The sequence below is a fragment of the Poecilia reticulata genome, linkage group LG20 (assembly GCF_000633615.1).
Source record: "Poecilia reticulata strain Guanapo linkage group LG20, Guppy_female_1.0+MT, whole genome shotgun sequence".
NCBI classification, from domain to species: Eukaryota; Metazoa; Chordata; class Actinopteri; order Cyprinodontiformes; family Poeciliidae; genus Poecilia; species Poecilia reticulata.
In genome coordinates, this window is record NC_024350.1 from 6,719,996 (window position 1) to 6,738,376 (window position 18,381).

Genomic DNA, 18,381 nt, shown 5'->3' on the forward strand with positions numbered 1-18,381 from the left:
ATAAAAACTTTGAGAAGTGAGATGTGGTCGAGCAGAACTTGTGGGGGTTTTGAGTGTGGGGGATGTACAGTGGCATTTCAGCCAGCTGCCATTGGACACAAGGGTCAGGGTAACAGCTGGGAACACAGGTATTGGACACGGAACCTGTGACCTAAGCGCCTCTGATTTAACACCAACCAGCACTACAGGGGCGCCGGCGTTGGCGTGGCGGCAGAGCCTTGGCTGCAGAACAAAGAGATGTTTGTATGAACTTAATCGCTTAAAGAAAGGTGTTTCAGGAAAAATTATGTGGACATTTATTCAGCCAAATGTAGCGGCAGACATGAGGGTGCAGAGCTTTCAGAATCAGCAGTATCCTAAGTATGACCTTCTGATGGGTCATAGGATGGGTCACAGTGAAAGGAGACTCAAACACAGCTGTGACCACAGTAACGAAAGAAAAGAGAAGCTGCGGTAATGATGTTACCTAGAGGTTCTGTCAAGGAGCTGGCAGTGTGCAGATTGTGTACATGTACGCTAATCACTGTTAGACAGCAGCAGTCAGTATATTGATAAAAATAATGGGCTGAGTCAGTGTGTGCTCTTCAACATTGTTTCTGATGAGACACTGAGAGGACAAACCAGACATACAAACTCAGCTCCAGCCCTCAGGGACCACTGCCCTGAGAGCTTTAGGTGCTTCCCTCCTGCCACACACCTGGCTGGAATAAGTGTGTGATTAACAGGCTTCTATTAACAGTTAATGGCCTACAGAGGAAGTCATGCAATCATATGAATCGGGTGTTCTGTAACAGAGAGACACATAGAACATGAATTCAACTACTATGGCCAATATGGATATGATATTTGCTAAGTTAATCTACAGTGATTCTTGAGAATAGGGACAAAATGGGTTTTAATTTTCCCCAATTTTATTTTAATTATTTCTCAACCTTATGTATGCAAATATGACAAATATAATGTTTTGGAAATGTAAAGATGCTAAGGTGCAGGCTCCCAGTTGCAAATTTTTTTTTAAAAATTTAATTTTTAATCGACTAGACCTAGAAATTTGTCATCACCATCTGACAAAAATAAATATAACATATTTTTTAATGACCCTATTAGTGATGTTTTACTCATTTTTACAGACAAATGCTTCTCAAGAAACAAAAAAGTATTATTTAAAACAAAAAACAACAAAAAGTCCATCTGACGGAGTTGACACAGAACTGAAGGTGGTGACAAACTAATGAGTAAAAAGAAAAACTTGATACATGTGAAGTAATGCAATTTATGTAAAAACACATTAAAATGAATTAACTGAACATTTAAGTGAGATTTGTCAACAATTTCACAGAAAGAGTTACAAAAACTCTGAAGGAGTTGACATCTGACGGAGTTGACAATACAACAAGTTACCTCAATTTATATGATGTTATTCTGAAGGAGGCCATATTGTAGTTCATCAGATCCACGAAATCTTTATAATATACCAAAATTAAGCTTTTATTTCACAAAATTTAATCAAAGTTTTGTAAATTGTCAGTTATGGTGTTGACACATCATGGTTGTGACAAACAACTTAGGAATAAAAAGAAGAAAAAACTAAAGAATAACATAAGCTAACCAGAGCTAACTAGTCCTCTTAGCAAATGAAGAGAAAGGTAGTGGTCATGGGGTCCTCAGAAGTTCTGGTGCCCCCCAATAATGCCCGATTTAAAAAAAAAATTTCACACCTTTTTATGTCTGACGGTGTTGACAAAAACTAGGGAGAAATTTCAATGGAGAGGGAATATATATAAAAATGATTTTTAATTCAATTTATTGATACTTTTATAATTATTTATATGACTATTTATACTTAATTGTCATAATATATAATTTTTGTATTTCTTTAATTGTTTTAAACTATTACAATGTATTGAGTTCTGCTCAAGGACAAGGGATTTTAAAGACACCAGCCACTGCAATGTTTAAAATAAAAAAATATTCAGCAAACACAAGGAAAATATACATTGTTATGCTCACATGACCCAGGTTAGTTTAGTCAGATATTTGAAAAAATATATATTTTGTGTATATTTTATTCAAATTTTGTGCTTTATCCATAGGACCTGTTTTGTCTCTATTCCCAATAATCACTTTTCATTTGGCCTTAAAAGACATATTTTTACCTCTTGAACTTTTTCAGACTACTGCACCTTGATTTATTTCATTGGGATTTTATCTAACCAAGCATTTCTACTCTCAGCCCCCAGCTCATCATGAAAACCAAAGACGTCTCCAGCAGGGTTTGGTTGTGAAACAGCATCAGAAGCTCCTTAGCTCTGTTCAGTTACAACAAGCCCATACGCTGGCAGTCCTGTCCTGTACTGAAAGCTTTCTTTGCGGAAGCAAAACCTCTCTGTTTGAAATTCTTAATTATTTGATACGTGGTTTATTTGGGTGCAGTTTAATCTTTTCATTGAAAGTGATGATAATGATTTAAATGGTAAGTGCTCTGCACTTGTAGAGCACTTTATCAAGTCCAGAAGACCCCAAGGCACTTCACACTACTTTCAGTCATTCATGCAGACACTGGTCATGGCGAGCTACTACATTGTAGCCATAGCTGCCCTGGAGCAGACTGACAGAACTTTGACAGAATTTGACAGAACAAATTAGTAGCCTAATACCGTCCCACTATTTTAACATGTTCCAAATCTTTAGCTGAAAAGCAGCTGAACTTAAACTATACAGCTTTTGTTTTTTCTCTTGCAACACTTTAAAATAGTTATACATACAAATAATATACCAATAAAATACAGCACAGATATAAAAAATTCTTGCTTTTTTCAGCTAGGCACCGGAACAACGGGCCCTCTGACCACTAAGACTGACTGAGTGGAGGTTTGAGCCAGCAACCAACTGTATATCTCCTTTATTCATCATTTTAGTGCTCCATTTCAATTTCAGAAGACATTTTTAGATGTCTAAAAGCTTTCAGATGCCTCCATGTGATTGGCTTAGTAACTTTTTTAAGAAGCCGTTGAGCCAGTGCATCTGATGAATCGGTTGTTTCATGCATACTGGAATGACAAACGGAAATGTTGGAGGTCTCAGTTATGAGGGAAAAAATACAAACAGCTAGAAACAAAGTACAGTATATCTGCTTGTGTTCACTTGTTCTGAACAATTCCTTTATCATATCTGCAGATAAAAATGTTTAATGGTTAACTTGCTCTTTTTTTTCCCTGGAGGCTCATAAAAAGGAAGTAGTGGGCCAAGGTTCAGTTTCTGCGGTTTGCCCCTGGGCCAGGCAGACCATCCATGATACAACTACATTTTCAAAATTGCAGGAGAATTACTATCACGTCTTATTGGAATGCTTCATGAATCATACATTAAAGGAAAATAAACCCCATCGTTAAGAACCTCTGTAATCACATATATTATTAAAACCAGGCAAATTTCAATTTGCCACCTTAAATCTTTAATAATATGTGACACCAAAATCCTGTCTAAAGTCATGACCAGATGAATAGAAATAAATTGATCACACATTCTCAGAAATCAAAATGTCTTTGTACAGGTTGAGAAGTTTAACTAGTTTTATCTATTTATGGAATCTCTAAATGAGCTCTCTTTAGAAATCAATGAACAAGTATTAATGGAAGCCTCTACAGCCATGTCACAAAGTGCAGGCATGGGTTAAGCATAATTTGGAAAGGGATATGAGAATATATAATATATAATAGATTATATATCCAAATACTCTTAACTTTTTTTACTTAAGTGTTTATCTAACTTACTTGCTCCATTTGTAAATCTTACATTATTTTCACACTTACTTTCTGGGAAATTCTAGCCTGAGAACCTGGATGCACACACAATGGATCATGGACAATTGCTTATTTGTCTATGAAGATGCAAACATAATTGGACTTCCTCAAATGTGTAACCTGTTGTTTGTTTGTTGAATCTGGTTTGTGGGTCTGCTGAGGGTTGGGATGTGCCAGCATGATGCTGTATGCTGAGTGTTGTTTTTGTACTGGTTATTATTTATCATAAATGATCAAAATAAAAAAATGAAAAAAGAGCATAAAAGATTGCTCTCATTAAAAATCTGTTATTTAGTTTTATATAGAACTGGCATTGGATACACAAAGCACATATCTTTTTTGAAGGATGTTCCAACACTGCAGACAAGCACATGGAGGACATGTTTGTTTTTAAAAAACATGCATGGTCTGAGAAATTCAAGGTGTTACTGTTGCTGCAGCCGTCTTATCTTATGATTGGATTTTATTGGAAGCCATTTCCGTAAAATATTACTGATCTGCTTAGGGACACATGTTTCCCCAAGCAGAATAACAATTAATTTCCGTTTGGGATGAAAAAAGTATTCTTGAACTGATTTATAATTTAGTTGTGTTGCTTTTTTTTTTCTTCCATCTATCTTTCAAATATTCTTTTTTGTTCCTGAAAGAAGATCGTTTCATGCTTCTGGTGCCTTTTGGACGCTTACTTAGTATTTCGTCATATTTTACAACCATCTGCAAACCAATCACTCAAAGTCTCGGCCCAGTAGGGCTGTAGACAGACAATCAGCAGCACAGCTTTGCTTCTCAACGGTACCACAGACTTCCAAACGGCTGCTGAGCCTGGACGACTGGACGAACCTGTCCTAAAGCATTTGAGGGACAACTGCAGGTAATATAATTTTTTTTAACAGTGCATGGGTCATATTTCTACATCTGCATGTCAAAGGTACATGAAGGCTATTGTATGAGCACATCCTGAGAAAAAAGCTGCAAAGAACAGGGTTTTGCACCTTGAAAACTGAGAAAAAACATATAGACTTAATAGTAGAATGCAGTAAGTAGTTGTCCTGCTGCTGTTTGCAATAAACAGACAGGACAAAGTTGGCCGTGACATCTTTATTGCTCTGGCTGATATGTACTGTTTGTGTTTTGTTAGAGGGACAGACTGATAGTTGTAAAACCAGATAAAATAACGGAATAAGGATTATGCTAATTCTGAAATTAAGTAAATAAATTAGGCAGTTAGCAGTTCAGACAATAATGATGATCTGATCTGAATGTGAGTGAAAATAAATCTGCTACAATTAAACTTTTGAGTACACCAAGACGTTCCTGGATTCAAGATGTCATTTTCTTATTGTATTTCAGCCATGAAGGTTCTCTGTATGCTGCAGCTGGCCTGTTTGGTTGGCTTCAGTGCTGCCAGAACCAGAGAATGGGCTCACCATGGTGCCCCAATGTTTGCCGACCTCACTGTGCAGGAGATGAAAGCCATCCGATCCTACCTGCACGGCATTCCAGAGATGAAACTGACAGATGCTCGGAGTGAAACTCTGAAGAGGAACAGTATCCTACTGATGGAACTCCACTTGCCAAAGAAACATGAGGCCCTGAGAGCACTGGACCGCGGTCAGGCCAAACCCCCCCGCCAAGCTCGAGTGATCATCCAGTTTGGGAATCAGTCCACGCCCAACATCACAGAGTACATTGTGGGACCGCTTCCGTCCCCAAGGTCTCACGAAGTCAGAACCTTCAAGGGAAATAAACCAGTCCAATTCGAGTCCCGGCCGATCACCGTTGTAGAGTATGACCACATTGAAAACCTCTTGAAGAAGATTGCAGCTCAAGCTTACAAGCTTCTTTTTGAGACGACAGGAGGCTTTTCTTACACAAACTGTTCCAACCGCTGTCTGACGTTCTCAGACATCGCTCCCCGGGGCCTTGCTCCAGGTGAAAGAAGGACATGGATCATGCTGCAGAAGTTTGTAGAAGGTTATTTCATCCATCCAATTGGATTTGAAGTATTAGTCAACCATCAGGATCTAGATCCAGAAAAGTGGACGGTTGAGAAGATCTGGTACAACAGTATGTATTTTGACAGTGTTGAGGAGCTGGTAGAGAAGTATGAATCGGGAGAAGTAGAGAAGCTGAAACTGCCTGATCACAACGATGAAGACCTTTACTCAACTTACATACCTCGAGGTCATAGTAACACACCAACTGATATTCACGGGCCAAAGCTTGTTGAGCCCCAGGGACATCGCTACTCCATAGATCGTAACTTTGTTGAGTACGCTGGGTGGTCCTTCGCCTACAGAGTCCGTTCATCGGCTGGCCTTCAAGTCTTTGACCTTCGCTTTAATGGAGAGAGAATCGCTTATGAGATCAGTCTTCAGGAAGCTATAGCCTTCTATGCTGGGGATACTCCTGCTGCCATGCAAACAAAGTACATCGACGCAGGGTGGGCAATGGGAACCTCAACTTACGAACTGGCACCTGGAATCGACTGCCCAGAGATAGCCACCTTTGTCGACCTTTACCATTACTTCGACACAGACAAACCCATGCGCCACAGAAATGCTCTGTGTATTTTTGAGATGACCACTGCCATGCCCCTACGGAGGCATTTTAATTCCAACTTTCAAGGAGGATACAACTTCTTTGGAGGTCTAGAGAACACTGTACTGGTGTTGCGAACAACTTCAACAGTTTACAACTATGATTACATCTGGGACTTCCTGTTTTACCCTAATGGAGTGGTGGAGGTAAAAGTCAGTGCTACCGGATACATCCATGCCACCTTCTTCACACCTAATGGACTTCACTTTGGCACGAAAGTGTACGACTACGTGCTGGGCAACCTACACACTCACCTCATCCACTACAAAGTGGATCTTGATATTGTTGGTGAGTATTATGAAGCAATCACCAAATGCCTTGATCCAAGTCCACAATTAAAGTAGCCAAATTTGACAGGAGACAAATCAACTGAATATCTAGAACTAACTATTGGAATCTATGGATCATACTCAAATTATAGGCCCACGTTGAAAAAAATATCTTCTACTCAGCATAATTTGTCTCAAACCCAATATACTGTATTGTTCTAAACAATGTATTGCAAAAACAATTATGTTTTCAATTTGCACAAAATTTTGATAAGTTTTCACCAAGATGTTCTATATTGTTCTATTAGATTATATGAGGCAATTTTCCTGATTTTGATTCCTAATGGTCACATAAAATACAAAATGTTATCAATGGACACCATATCCTGACACAAAACTTTCTCAAACTTCTTGTGTTTTCTGGGATGTAGGTCGAGATAACAGCTTTGAAACGATAGACCTGAAATATGTGAACTTCACCAATCCATGGAGCCCAAATCATTTCATCGTCCAGTCCAAACTCCACAGGACGGAGCACAAGACAGAGCGATCGGCTGCATTCCGCTTTGGCAAAAAGTTCCCTCGCTATGTGCACTTTTACAACCCCAGTGAGAAAAACAAGTGGGGCCACCAGAAGGGTTATAGGATTCAGTTTAACTCCCATGCACACAGTGTCCTTCCTAAAGGCTGGAGAGAGGAAGTTGGCATCAGTTGGTCAAGGTAAATCAAATTCTTCAACACATTGTTCTCAAAGAATCGGTATCCTGTTGAAGTACTCAGACCAGATGAGAGGTGTTTTTGTTCCTGATATAACTTTGGACTGAGTATCTCAAAACTACATTTGCCCCCCTTTTGCTAAAATCAATTACCATAAGATCATAATAGATGATAAACTAACACATTAAAGTAATGAACAGTAAAATATCTAGCACCAGCAACTGGTCTATGAAGTAAGTATAGGTAACCCCTGTGTGCAGATTTATGACCTAAAGCATCTGAAAAAACAAATAGAGCATGTCTGATATGCTTATTGTATTTCTGAACAGATGTTTGTATTTCTTGTAACTCAACTTTTGTTCTGCACTGCAATTTCTCTGGCATTTCATAACAAGGTCTTTAATTTGAGTCAAGGGTGTGACAAAATATATCTGAAGTTGTGAACTTATAACTTTGGTTGCCCTGGTTGGTAACTAACGTTAATCAGCTCATGCCTGCTTATTTTTCTATATATAGAAGAAATTTATAGAAGTTATGTATCTTGGATAATCTCTCCCCAGATATCCTCTGGCTGTGACGCGCCACAGGGACAGTGAAGCCACCAGCAGCAGTATCTTCACTCAGAACGACCCCTGGGAGCCTGCAGTGTCCTTTGAGGACTACATCCGCAACAATGAAAACATTGTCAACCAGGTAATGGACATTCTGTTCCCCTTCAAAACGATTCTGCTCCCATGATGCATTCAGCACTGTGGAAACATCAAGATGTACTTTAAAGGCAGCTTCTTGTCCTTCTTGAGATGTGGTTTCAATATTTCTGCTCTTATGTCCTAAGCTTTCATGAAATCATACCAACATCTTGTCTTTTTCAAATTGCTTAAAATCAGTCACCTTGGTTATAACAAGAGAGTAAAAATTCTCAAGAACAATAACTCTTTTGTTAAGAAATGAGAAAATGGAAATAGTCTTGGCTATGAGGAAAAACAACTTGCATTTTCACCATTGTGTGTAGGATCTGGTTGCCTGGGTTACAGTGGGCTTCCTACATGTACCTCATTCAGAAGACATCCCCAACACGGCAACACCTGGCAACGCGGTGGGCTTCTTCCTTCGACCCTTCAACTTCTTCAATGAAGATCCCTCTCTAGCATCCAAAAGCACCGTCATCGTCCGGCCGGGGCAGGACGGCAAACCTAAAGTTCAGAGGTGGACACCGGAGGTCGTAGGTCACTGTGTGACAGACAAGCCATTCTTTTACAATGGAACCTATGCTGGAGTTTAGAAGTGTAGAGTGTGACATAGCGTCGCACTGTACACTATGTTTGTCAATGCTGAAGGAAAAAAACAAGAATCAGAATTATAACGCCATGTGAGTAGGAAAGCACCACTTCAGTTCAGTCCATTCAGTCCATAATCCCTGAGAATGTAACAACTCTTTAGATGTGTTCTATTTACTTTCTGTTTTCTTTTTCTTCTTTATACATTTTTGGCAAAATATTTTTTAAGAGGAAAACTTGATCAACGACTCTTTTGTTATGTAAAGTTTTAGACAATAGAACACTGCATGTTGAATTTAATCTACACCATCTTTGTATGTTTGTCATGTTCTTTATTATACCATTGGATTTAATAGTTATTGTACCTACTGTTAGGCAGGTACTGTAATGCAGCTACTGTTAGGTTGTGTACTTTACTCTATGGTAGGGTACAAACATGATGGTATAAGAAGCTAAAAGATACTATGAGTTGACATTTGGGAACTCTTTTAATCCCGTATTGGGTTTCCATGGATGAGCTTTAGTAACGGTGAGCATCCAGGATTCAGGATCCTCCACATCCGCCCTGCCTGGTGTAAGACTGCTGCCCCCTCCACCCCCTCCTGCACACCCTGCCTGCCCCCATGCCAAGAATGTTTTCACTGGAGACACATCAGGGGTTTGAAAAGCAAACAGTGTGATTCCGGATGCTTCCAAGCAAACACATCAGGATGCCACCTGGTTGTGCTGTTGCCCCTGGAAACCAAAGTTTTACTGTGCAGAGCATAAAGGCACATACAGCAGCTCTGTACCTCATGTGTGCATGTATTCCTAACTTTGTACTTGCATGACAAATTAAACTGTCTTGATCTAATTGCATATTAAACACGTGAACTACCTTGTATATGATTTCAAGGTAAATGTTGGTCTTTTTTGCTGATATTGTACTCTTCAGAACACAGAGCCAATCGGTTGGGCTAGAATGGATTTTGTTGCAGCCAGCTGGATTGTGAGAAGAGTAAACATTTTGTGCTTTGGAATAAAAGAATCCTCCCAACAGCTTCTCACAATCAAACAACCTTTTGTTTTTTATAAGTGTGTGCTGATGTTTTACAGTGTGCGCCATAAAAGAGGGAACAGTCAGAGAGCTGTCTGTAGACAGACCACACCAGAACAGGGGGAAGAGGTGATATGGGTAACAGTCATTCCAAAAGATATCCCCACGGCAATGGAGATGTTGATGTCAGGAAAAATTGTCATAAAAATCTGGACTGCAGGGTTTTCTGTATTTATTCAGCCTCAGGGTGACATTTTTTCATCTCCGTGGAGCGTTTTAGTGACTTCATTATTATACGGGTCATCACTATTCATTAGAAATCTCATTAACATTGCTTTTATTTCAAAATCTGATTAGATTTCTCTGTAACACTTTATTTGCTTTATTTGAAGGGGGTGAATAAGACTGTCATGACGCTTTCATAAACATTACATAACACTTGGCATGAACATGAATAAGCCTTCATGAATATTTATGACTGTTGTCATAAAGCGTCATTCGGTAAATTATGACACTTTTAATACAAAGTTGACATTATTCAAAATGTCTTTGTTATGACAACTTGACATTAACCAATATATCATTACTGTATAAACTTTACCTTTAATAACATAAAGTTACCTAATTTTTAAAGTGCAATCAATAATACTTTTATAACAAATTTATATCAGTAATGATTTATTGGTTAATGTCAAGTTGTCATAACAAAGACATTTTGAATAATGTCAACTTTGTATTAAAAGTGTCATAATTTACCGAATGACGCTTTATGACAACAGTCATAAATATTCATGAAGGCTTATTCATGTTCATGACAGGTGTTGTGTCATGTTTGTGACAGTGTAATGTCTGTCTTATTAACCCCCTTCAAATAAAGTGTTACCGATTTCTCTTTATTTGCATACTTACAGAGAGCATTTTTTCTCACTTCAAACCACATAGACAAGCACCAAATATTAGAAAAATAAATGTGACAAATGCATTTAGTATTTTAGGAACTGTAGCTTGAGCACAATGAGAAACTCCCCTGAAGCTCAAAGGAAGGTTCAGCCTCCAGCCTGAGAGGTGCTGCCATCTAGTGTTCATGTTTTGCCAGGTTTTGCTTAGATTTTCAAATCCAAAGTTCAATTAAAAAGGCTTGACACAAGAACAGCTGAATGTGTTTTAACACTTAGCATTGTGTTCCTGCTCAATATTACATTCTAAACCAATTCTAGATTACATTTATGTCTTCATTTACCCATAATAAGACATAACACATACATTTTTATCTGATATATGTCAAGCCAAGTTTGTATTGCACAGTTACGCAACAAGCAGATCAAAGTGCCTTACCAATTATCAAACAGCAATAAACATGACATATTGTCAAATGTCTTTGCTTTGCTGAGAGAAGAGGTGTGGAAGGAGAAGTCAGTCAGTCAATAAAAAGAATCTCCAGCCATATGAGTTTTAAGATGCTGAGATACTATCGAAATATAAACATCATGCATTACAGAAACTGTGTGTAGAAATGGTTTCCACTGAATAATGTGAAACTCAGGAACTAATGGTTTGAGACACACTAACTAACCACTGAGCCAAAAATAAGAAGCTGAAGTCTTCCAATTTGTGTGATCTCATTTCCCTCAAGTATCTCTAAATCTGTTTTCTCTAAAACCACATGAGAACATTTAGTGAATTTGTGCCTGAAACTTCAGATCTCTGTCAAGTTATTTAAGTAATAAAAGTTATATTCAAAACAGTCCTTAACTTTTGATCTTTGCTACACGATGGCTAAAGTTAGACAGGCCCCTTTTATACACCAGTCAGAGCTCAGTGTAGTGAATGCTGAGTTGACCCATAACATCTTTTTGTTTTGCTGAATTAACCTTGGACTGGGTTAGCAAAGTACCCAGTTCGGATTGTTTTTGACCCAAGAGTTTTAAGAGTTTATGGTCAGCGGAGAGTTCTGGTGTAATGGGGGAGGGGGGAAGAAATGCAGCACAAAACTTCCTCTTTTAATGTTCCTTCAGAAAACTGAAGTGAACTGAACTGACACATGCAAACTGTGTATGAGATTAATGTACACTGTACAGGATCTATATAGACAATCATCCATATGTGTGAATGTGTTTAACTAGTTAAAGGTGGAATGGTAGCCAGGAAATGAAAACAATCATAAAAACACAATCAAATTTCTAAAATGTCTTAATCAAAATGTACAGCAGAATGCATGAAGAGCAAAAAAGAAACAGCTACGAAAGTATTTGTCCTGTTGTGTTAAAGTTAAATATGAAGCATTTCAGTGTAGACATCACTTCGTCTTAGTTACTGCTTCAAAAAAGTTTTTAATATTGGTGTTAAAGGGAAATTAGAATTACGTATTTTGATAAATTTGGTGATTCTTTCTCAGAAACTTTCCAGTAGATCTTAAAAGCATAATTCCCCAACTTAAACCTTTTTTAAAATGGAAGATGTGTCAGTTAACGTGAGGCCAAACAAAGTAACATCTTAACTGACGACTGACTGGAAAAGGTTTCTAGTGTGCGTCTACAGTGTATGAGTGTTTCTATGTACAGTGTTTTTCAAACAAATATTCTAAAAAATATTTGTTTTTGCTTGAAATCAATTTAAATATGAGAATGTGAAATAATATGTACAAACTCTTCTCAACCCTGTTAAGTTTCAATGTTTCAGTTTCCATGGTCAAAGATAAAAAGTGGAACCTTTTCTGTCCGTCTGATGAATCGTTTTAAATGTGCTGAGAAGAAAAAGGGAAGAGGAGCAAACATTTTCAGAAGTAAAATCAAAAAGAAGCAGCAAAGATAAAATAAAAAAAACGTGACTCAAGAAGTAACTCAAGTAAAACAAAGAAGCCATCGCCTTATCACACCACAATGACTGTTTAAAGCCGTTGCTGTGGGCTTGGCTCCACCACAGGATGGAACGAGAAGCAGCTGGCCTCATCGCAACGCACATTTTCTTTTTTTTTTTGTGGGTGAGGTAGAAGCAATTCTGTGTTTCCATTTACTTTAAGTTCTTTTTATTTTGAGCTCTGTGTTTCGTCTATTGAATCCAGTCTAATGTTACACTCAAGATGTCTAACTGGTTAAAAATCAGCACAAGAATAAAAAGCAACTTTATCTAAGCATGTTTGACTTCAGCTTATTGTGTTACAACCAGCCTCTGTGTCTGTGGATGCTTCCACATCATATGGGGTTACGTTGCAACATGCCACTCAGTTTCAGTGATGCTTTATTAAAGAAATACATTTAAAAAAGCAGATTTCTGTAACATCATTTGACTTTTGTTTTGTTCAAAACACAACAGAGATGTTGAAAAAATATATTATTACTAAATTTCTTCAGGTTATCTACAGGAAAACAAATTGTTTGGTTGTTAGCCTCTCTCTCCTAACTTTGGTGAGATGTGAAGTGAAGGACTGAGAAAAACAGAGCAGATGAAGTTGTTTTTTTTTGTCTGTCACTAGTCTTGGTATTTTTTTATATAAATTTTTATGTTTTCTTGTCTGTTTCATGTTTTGTTTCTGTTAGCCTTCCTTTTCTTTCTTCACATACATTTTTAGAGTAAAACAAATATTCACACCCACAGAGAGTAAAAAAAACAAACTTCCTTTTCCAGTGAAAGGCGGAATGTTCCGCTTCTTGAGGTATTCTGTAGACAGAGGGATTTCCTGGTGGCTCAACTGTTCCCAACAACTTTTGATACAAATATATTTGGTAAGAAAAACATTTATTACACTGATTTTAAAATGTAGTGTTTAAAACCTGAAACATTAGATTTCCCCCCCCCTCTTTTCAGAACTGTTACCTTAAAGTCTTAACATTTACTTTGATTGTAGAACATGACAGCTTTCATTGGGAGCCAGTGCTTTAGGTGAAAGATCAATATTTAAAAAATACAATTGAAATGGCTGTAGAAGAACCTGATGTTTTGAAAACTGTTTTAATGTCAAAACTTTTCCTTCATCTTGTCTCTGAGCTGATGGAGGGATGTAGCAGTGAGATGGCAGCTTTCTCCCCGAATATGCGGACAGTCAGCGTGTTACTGAGTGTCGTCTTTCTTCCAGGTGAGCTGTTTTTCTCTCATTGTCATTTGGAGACATTACTGGAAGTATTTCTAGTGCTTCCAGTCTGATCTTGTTTAAAGTAACAGGCTGCAGCTCAGCTGGAGTTCATGGATCAGGAAGTTTCTCTTCAGGAACATTTTTGCTCCACATTGTGTCCATCTTTACTCTGATTTACAGGAGTTCTGACTGGATGTAAAAACAAAGACCCATCCCTCAACATTACTGCACCAAAGGAGATGGAAGCTCTGAGTGGATCCTGTTTGTTAATCCCATGTAACTTTAGAGAAATACCAGAGAAACCAGGAGAAAAGTTTGACAACAAGAGAGAAACATTTGGAGTTTGGATTAAAAGTGATTCAGCGTTTCAAAACAATCTGAACAATGTGATTTATAACAGCAGTAGGTCACAAAACAGCTATGAAGTGAACATTTCTGGAAACCTGAGAGAGAAGAACTGCACCTCTGTGTTTTATAATGTAAACTCAAGTCAAACAAACCATTACTTCTTCAGGATTGAGAACTGGCCGTTCAGAACAACAGCTTCCTGTGATCCTGTTCATATAACAGTTAGAGGTGAGAGACTTTGGTTTACATTTACAGTATATGTAATATTAATGTTGAGAGAAAATGTATTATAAGGCCTTTTTGGGGTAAAACAACAAACTCCATTAATTGAGTCATTAGTGTAAAGTTAAACGTCAACAGGATCAGAGTTCAGAGTTTAAAAAAGCAGTTTGTCAGCACAAAGTGGATGTTTTACCTAAATTTACTTTTCAATTAGTTCTTACCTTCATATTTATCATATTTTTGATGCTCCACATGTTTAAAGTGGAGTCGGTCTGCTGTATCTCACTGTGTCAAATGTGTGTGTGATGTGAAAACACAGATTCTGCTTGGAGCCCCAGGATTGAAATCTCAGGTGTCATGAAGGAGAAAAACTCTGTCACCGTAACGTGCTCAGCTCTCACTCCCTGTCCAAATTCACCTCCTGAACTCACCTTGAACCTCCAACCAAACCCTCACAGACAGATGAAGAGGAACACAGATGGAACGTTTACAACTACAATCCAGCAGAAAATCACTCTGTCAGACTCAAATGATGTTTCCAACATCACCTGCTCTGCCAGATATCCTGTGAATGGAGGAAAACACAAGACAGCAAATACAAATGGAACTCTCAGTGTTTCCTGTAAGTGATCCTGTAAGAACATCATGATTCATCTGGTTCTCATCAATAATCTGAAGGTGTGTTGCATTTTCCTCAGATGCTTCTAAAATCACCTCAGCAGGCAACTGGGTGGAGCTGAACTGCTCCAGCAGAGCCAGTCCTCCCATCAACTGCTTCACCTGGTTCAAGAACAGCACTCATAAAGCCATGATAGTAGCTGAAGGAGACGTCAGATTAACCGTCTATGAGGGAGAAGTCGCCTGCTGTGAAGTCTCTGGTAAGATCTTTAAAGGTTTCCTCCCTTCTTTGCATCTGCAGTATATGTTTCTGTCTTAAATTATGAAGCTAATATTGCAGTGGACATGGAACCCAAGTGAAACTTACTTTAGATTTTTGATAAGTAATTTGTTTTTTTTATGCATTTGTATATAAAACCTTACAGATTACTACAATTCAGTGAAACACATTAATGTTCACATAAACCTGTCTGAATGATCTAAACTTTAAGACATTTTGTCATTGTCTTCTTGTTTCTTTCTTTTCTCTTTAGATAATCTGCTGATTCCCCTCATTACAGTGACTGTTGTCATTGTGCTCATCTTCCTGGTTGTATGGTGAGTATCAGGAACTGACTCATATGATGAAATATGGCTCACCATTTAGAGGTTTTAGTAAAAATTTGCCTTAAAAAAACTCAATGTTCTTCTCAATGTTCTGTTTGCTGCAATAAAAGTTCTTACTATTTTATTTACTATTTATTTTATCTACAGAGATACAAAAGCACCAGTGGAGAATTTAGTTGAAAAGGAAAAGACAGAAACACAAACTTTTTCTATCATCTGTAAAAACATCCAGTTCACATCTGAATTCTGAAGCTGACATTTTTTTCTATGTTGCCAGTAAAATTTGAAAGGGATTAATTCTGATATTAATTTCTCAAAAAGTGCAGCTCTTGTTTACATGTTAGGCAATTTAGTTAGTCGTTTTTTCTTTCTTCTCACCTAAACTATGTCCAAAAGAAGAGGGATGAAAGTTAATAGGTAACTGTTCTGCAAAAAAAAAACACACATCTTGCTTTCTGTGTGAAAAACAAAAACTTTTACAAAACAGAAGCAAATTTCATCCTTGTCTAAAAGAAGCTGAAAATTGAGAGATTAAAAGCTGTTATTTTCAACCTGGTGTGGTCCGGTACTCCGTACCGCTAAATGAATCTCCGCCAGTACGCAGAATTGGAGAACATCTGCAATAAAGCCGTCATTCAGAACGGCTGCTCTTTGAGTCAGGATAGATCTGCTAGCAATAGGGAATTTAAAACAATATAATCAGCTTTTTTCTCATTCTGGTTCATTTCTGAACTGTCCTTGCTTTGTCCTGGAGCCTCTCCCACTCCAGCGGTCCTCCTTCTCTCTCTGACCTCTGTTCACTGCAATCTTGTTATATTCCAGAAACATAATGACAAAAAAAAAATTATTTTTAAAAAAATAATATATAGTATATATAGATTTTGAAAATCTGGTGATGAATCTGGTGATACATTTCACACAACATAAAATGTGTGAAATGTTGGAGACCCAAATGCAGAGAGCCAGAGGCAGCGAGTAGATTTTGTTGTTTTAATAAAAAATAATGAACAAAAAAATAACCAGGAACACAGGGAGCCAGAGCAGAACAAAAACAGAGGAACCAGTAACAAAAAAGCTTGCAGGGTGAACAGGAAAATATCAGGGATAAAAAGGAGGAACCAGCAAGGAGTGACTGAGAATGAGTTATATAGATACAGAAGAGATTTATTAGTGAACAAGGAACGGATGGCTGATTAGAAACAGGTTGCAGGTGTGAGGGGAGAGCAGAAGGCAGGCTGAGGAGAGAGAGGGAAAAAATGACACAGGGGGCGAGAGAGAGAACACAAACAGTAAATAGGAAAATTAATTTAACAAATAACTAAACATAAGGAACATAAAAGAGCTAAAATAACTAAAGGATTTAATTAAGGTAAACAGAAATAAAGCAGATCTAATCAGAGAAAGAGACTAACACAGAATAAACAAACCTGAAAAGAACCCAACGAGCCACGACACATTTATTTCATTATTATATTTGACCAAAACTTCACTTTACCTTTTTTGTTCATGTATCTTGCAGGACAACCTCAACTGTCATCATTGTGCCTTTATGTTGTTCCTTCTATCAGATGACTATTCTGACTACTGTTTAATATTTTCTAGGTTCTTGAAGTCCAGACGTACTGCTGTACAACACAATCAGGTGAGTAAATAACATCTGATTGTGTTGTGATTGGACACAATTTATGAAAAGCATGTCATTAAAATCCTCCAGTATTCTGTGAGAGCATGCTTTACTAAATTTTTGCATAAACACATAAGAATACATCATAGAGTAAATCTTCCTCATTGCCTTTTATTTATGTACATTTATTCCATGTGGAGAATTTGCAATGCTAATAAGTTTTCTGTTTAAATCAAATCACCATATGACATTCAATGACTCATCTAAAAATGCTAATTTTTAAAAAGTGACTGAAATCTGACTTTTTTAAGTTTTAATCCATGACTTCCTATTTTCTGGGGTATAAATATGATTTAATACAGACCTACTTACCCTGAGGTCGCTTCAAAAAGGGAAACACAAGAAAACATGTTGTAACCCAGGAAACTGTGACTTTCCAACCAAACTCTGTGCAACAAGTATAACTTTAAACATCTCAAACTGTGACAAACTAAGCTGGATGAGCAGGGTGGCAAAGCAACTCAACTTTGGGTGACAAAAATAGATGCATGTATTTAGTAAGAGTACATTTATTATGGATTGATTTCAGATTAGAAGTGAATAACATGTGTTTCTTTATATTCTCCCACAGACTGAAGCACCTGAGGAGCCTGATGTTCTTGCATCTAGTGAAGCAAAAACGGCATCATTAAATGGCGTTCCTTCATCACCATCTAATGAAAGGTGGGAAGAACTTCACTATGAGGATGTGAACTTCATAAAGAAACCTTCCTGTGCCTCAGAGAGTACCAGTGGAGACCAGCAGGAGACGCTGTACTCCCAGGTCAAAGTGTCTGAGCCAAAGAACAGATCAGCTCAGACTGCTGACAGCTCAGATCCTCTCTACTCTGCGGTACAGAAACCTGGCTGAAACTTACAGAAACTCTGTTCTTATTACTCAGTCAGTGACAGGAGTCCTAACACAATAATAATGTGCTTGTTTATTTTTATTTTTATTTTCTTTAGTTTGGATGCTTCGGTGCTGATGTGGTGTGAGAGTGATCTGTATAGTTTGCAGGTTTTTGTACTTTAATTTATCTTCTGATCTTTGTTGTATTTTATTTTCATTATTTAGTGCAAAGTAAGCAATTATCTCAATATTTGAACGTTTAATATTTGCACTTAAATAAAAAAAGGTCTAGACACAGTTTT

At 37.6% G+C, this 18,381-nt stretch overlaps 2 protein-coding genes across 4 annotated transcripts; both read left to right on the forward strand.

The window, feature by feature from the left end:
* Positions 1-4,568: 4,568 nt before the first annotated feature.
* aoc1 (amine oxidase copper containing 1) lies at positions 4,569-9,550 on the forward strand. Its single transcript, XM_008438460.2, has 5 exons — positions 4,569-4,674; positions 5,154-6,692; positions 7,105-7,393; positions 7,951-8,083; positions 8,403-9,550. The coding sequence occupies exons 2-5, from the start codon at positions 5,156-5,158 to the stop codon at positions 8,670-8,672; spliced, it is 2,229 nt and encodes a 742-aa protein (XP_008436682.1). The 5' UTR covers positions 4,569-4,674; positions 5,154-5,155; the 3' UTR covers positions 8,673-9,550.
* A 3,794-nt stretch (positions 9,551-13,344) lies between these two features.
* On the forward strand, positions 13,345-18,372 carry LOC103482349 (myeloid cell surface antigen CD33-like). 3 transcript variants are annotated; one of them, XM_017301750.1, is made up of 8 exons: positions 13,345-13,425; positions 13,688-13,775; positions 13,953-14,348; positions 14,662-14,964; positions 15,041-15,220; positions 15,494-15,557; positions 17,169-17,208; positions 17,822-18,372. In XM_017301750.1, exons 2-8 carry the CDS (start codon positions 13,691-13,693, stop codon positions 18,098-18,100), a joined length of 1,347 nt encoding a protein of 448 aa, XP_017157239.1. In that variant the 5' UTR covers positions 13,345-13,425; positions 13,688-13,690; the 3' UTR covers positions 18,101-18,372. The 3 variants fall into 3 exon arrangements, with proteins under 3 accessions (XP_017157239.1, XP_017157238.1, XP_017157240.1); XM_017301751.1 differs by lacking the exon at positions 13,345-13,425 and adding an exon at positions 13,564-13,582; XM_017301749.1 differs by having other exon boundaries at positions 13,368-13,775.
* Positions 18,373-18,381: the final 9 nt, after the last annotated feature.

Coding starts and splice junctions, on each gene's coding strand:
- LOC103482349 (XM_017301749.1), top strand. CDS start 13,616: ATGGCTGTAGAAGAACCTGATGTTTTGAAAACTGTTTTAATGTCAAAA. Junction 14,965..15,040: donor TGGAACTCTCAGTGTTTCCT/GTAAGTGATCCT, acceptor CATTTTCCTCAG/ATGCTTCTAAAATCACCTCA. Junction 15,558..17,168: donor CTCATCTTCCTGGTTGTATG/GTGAGTATCAGG, acceptor AATATTTTCTAG/GTTCTTGAAGTCCAGACGTA.
- aoc1 (XM_008438460.2), top strand. CDS start 5,156: ATGAAGGTTCTCTGTATGCTGCAGCTGGCCTGTTTGGTTGGCTTCAGT. Junction 7,394..7,950: donor GTTGGCATCAGTTGGTCAAG/GTAAATCAAATT, acceptor ATCTCTCCCCAG/ATATCCTCTGGCTGTGACGC. Junction 8,084..8,402: donor ATGAAAACATTGTCAACCAG/GTAATGGACATT, acceptor CATTGTGTGTAG/GATCTGGTTGCCTGGGTTAC.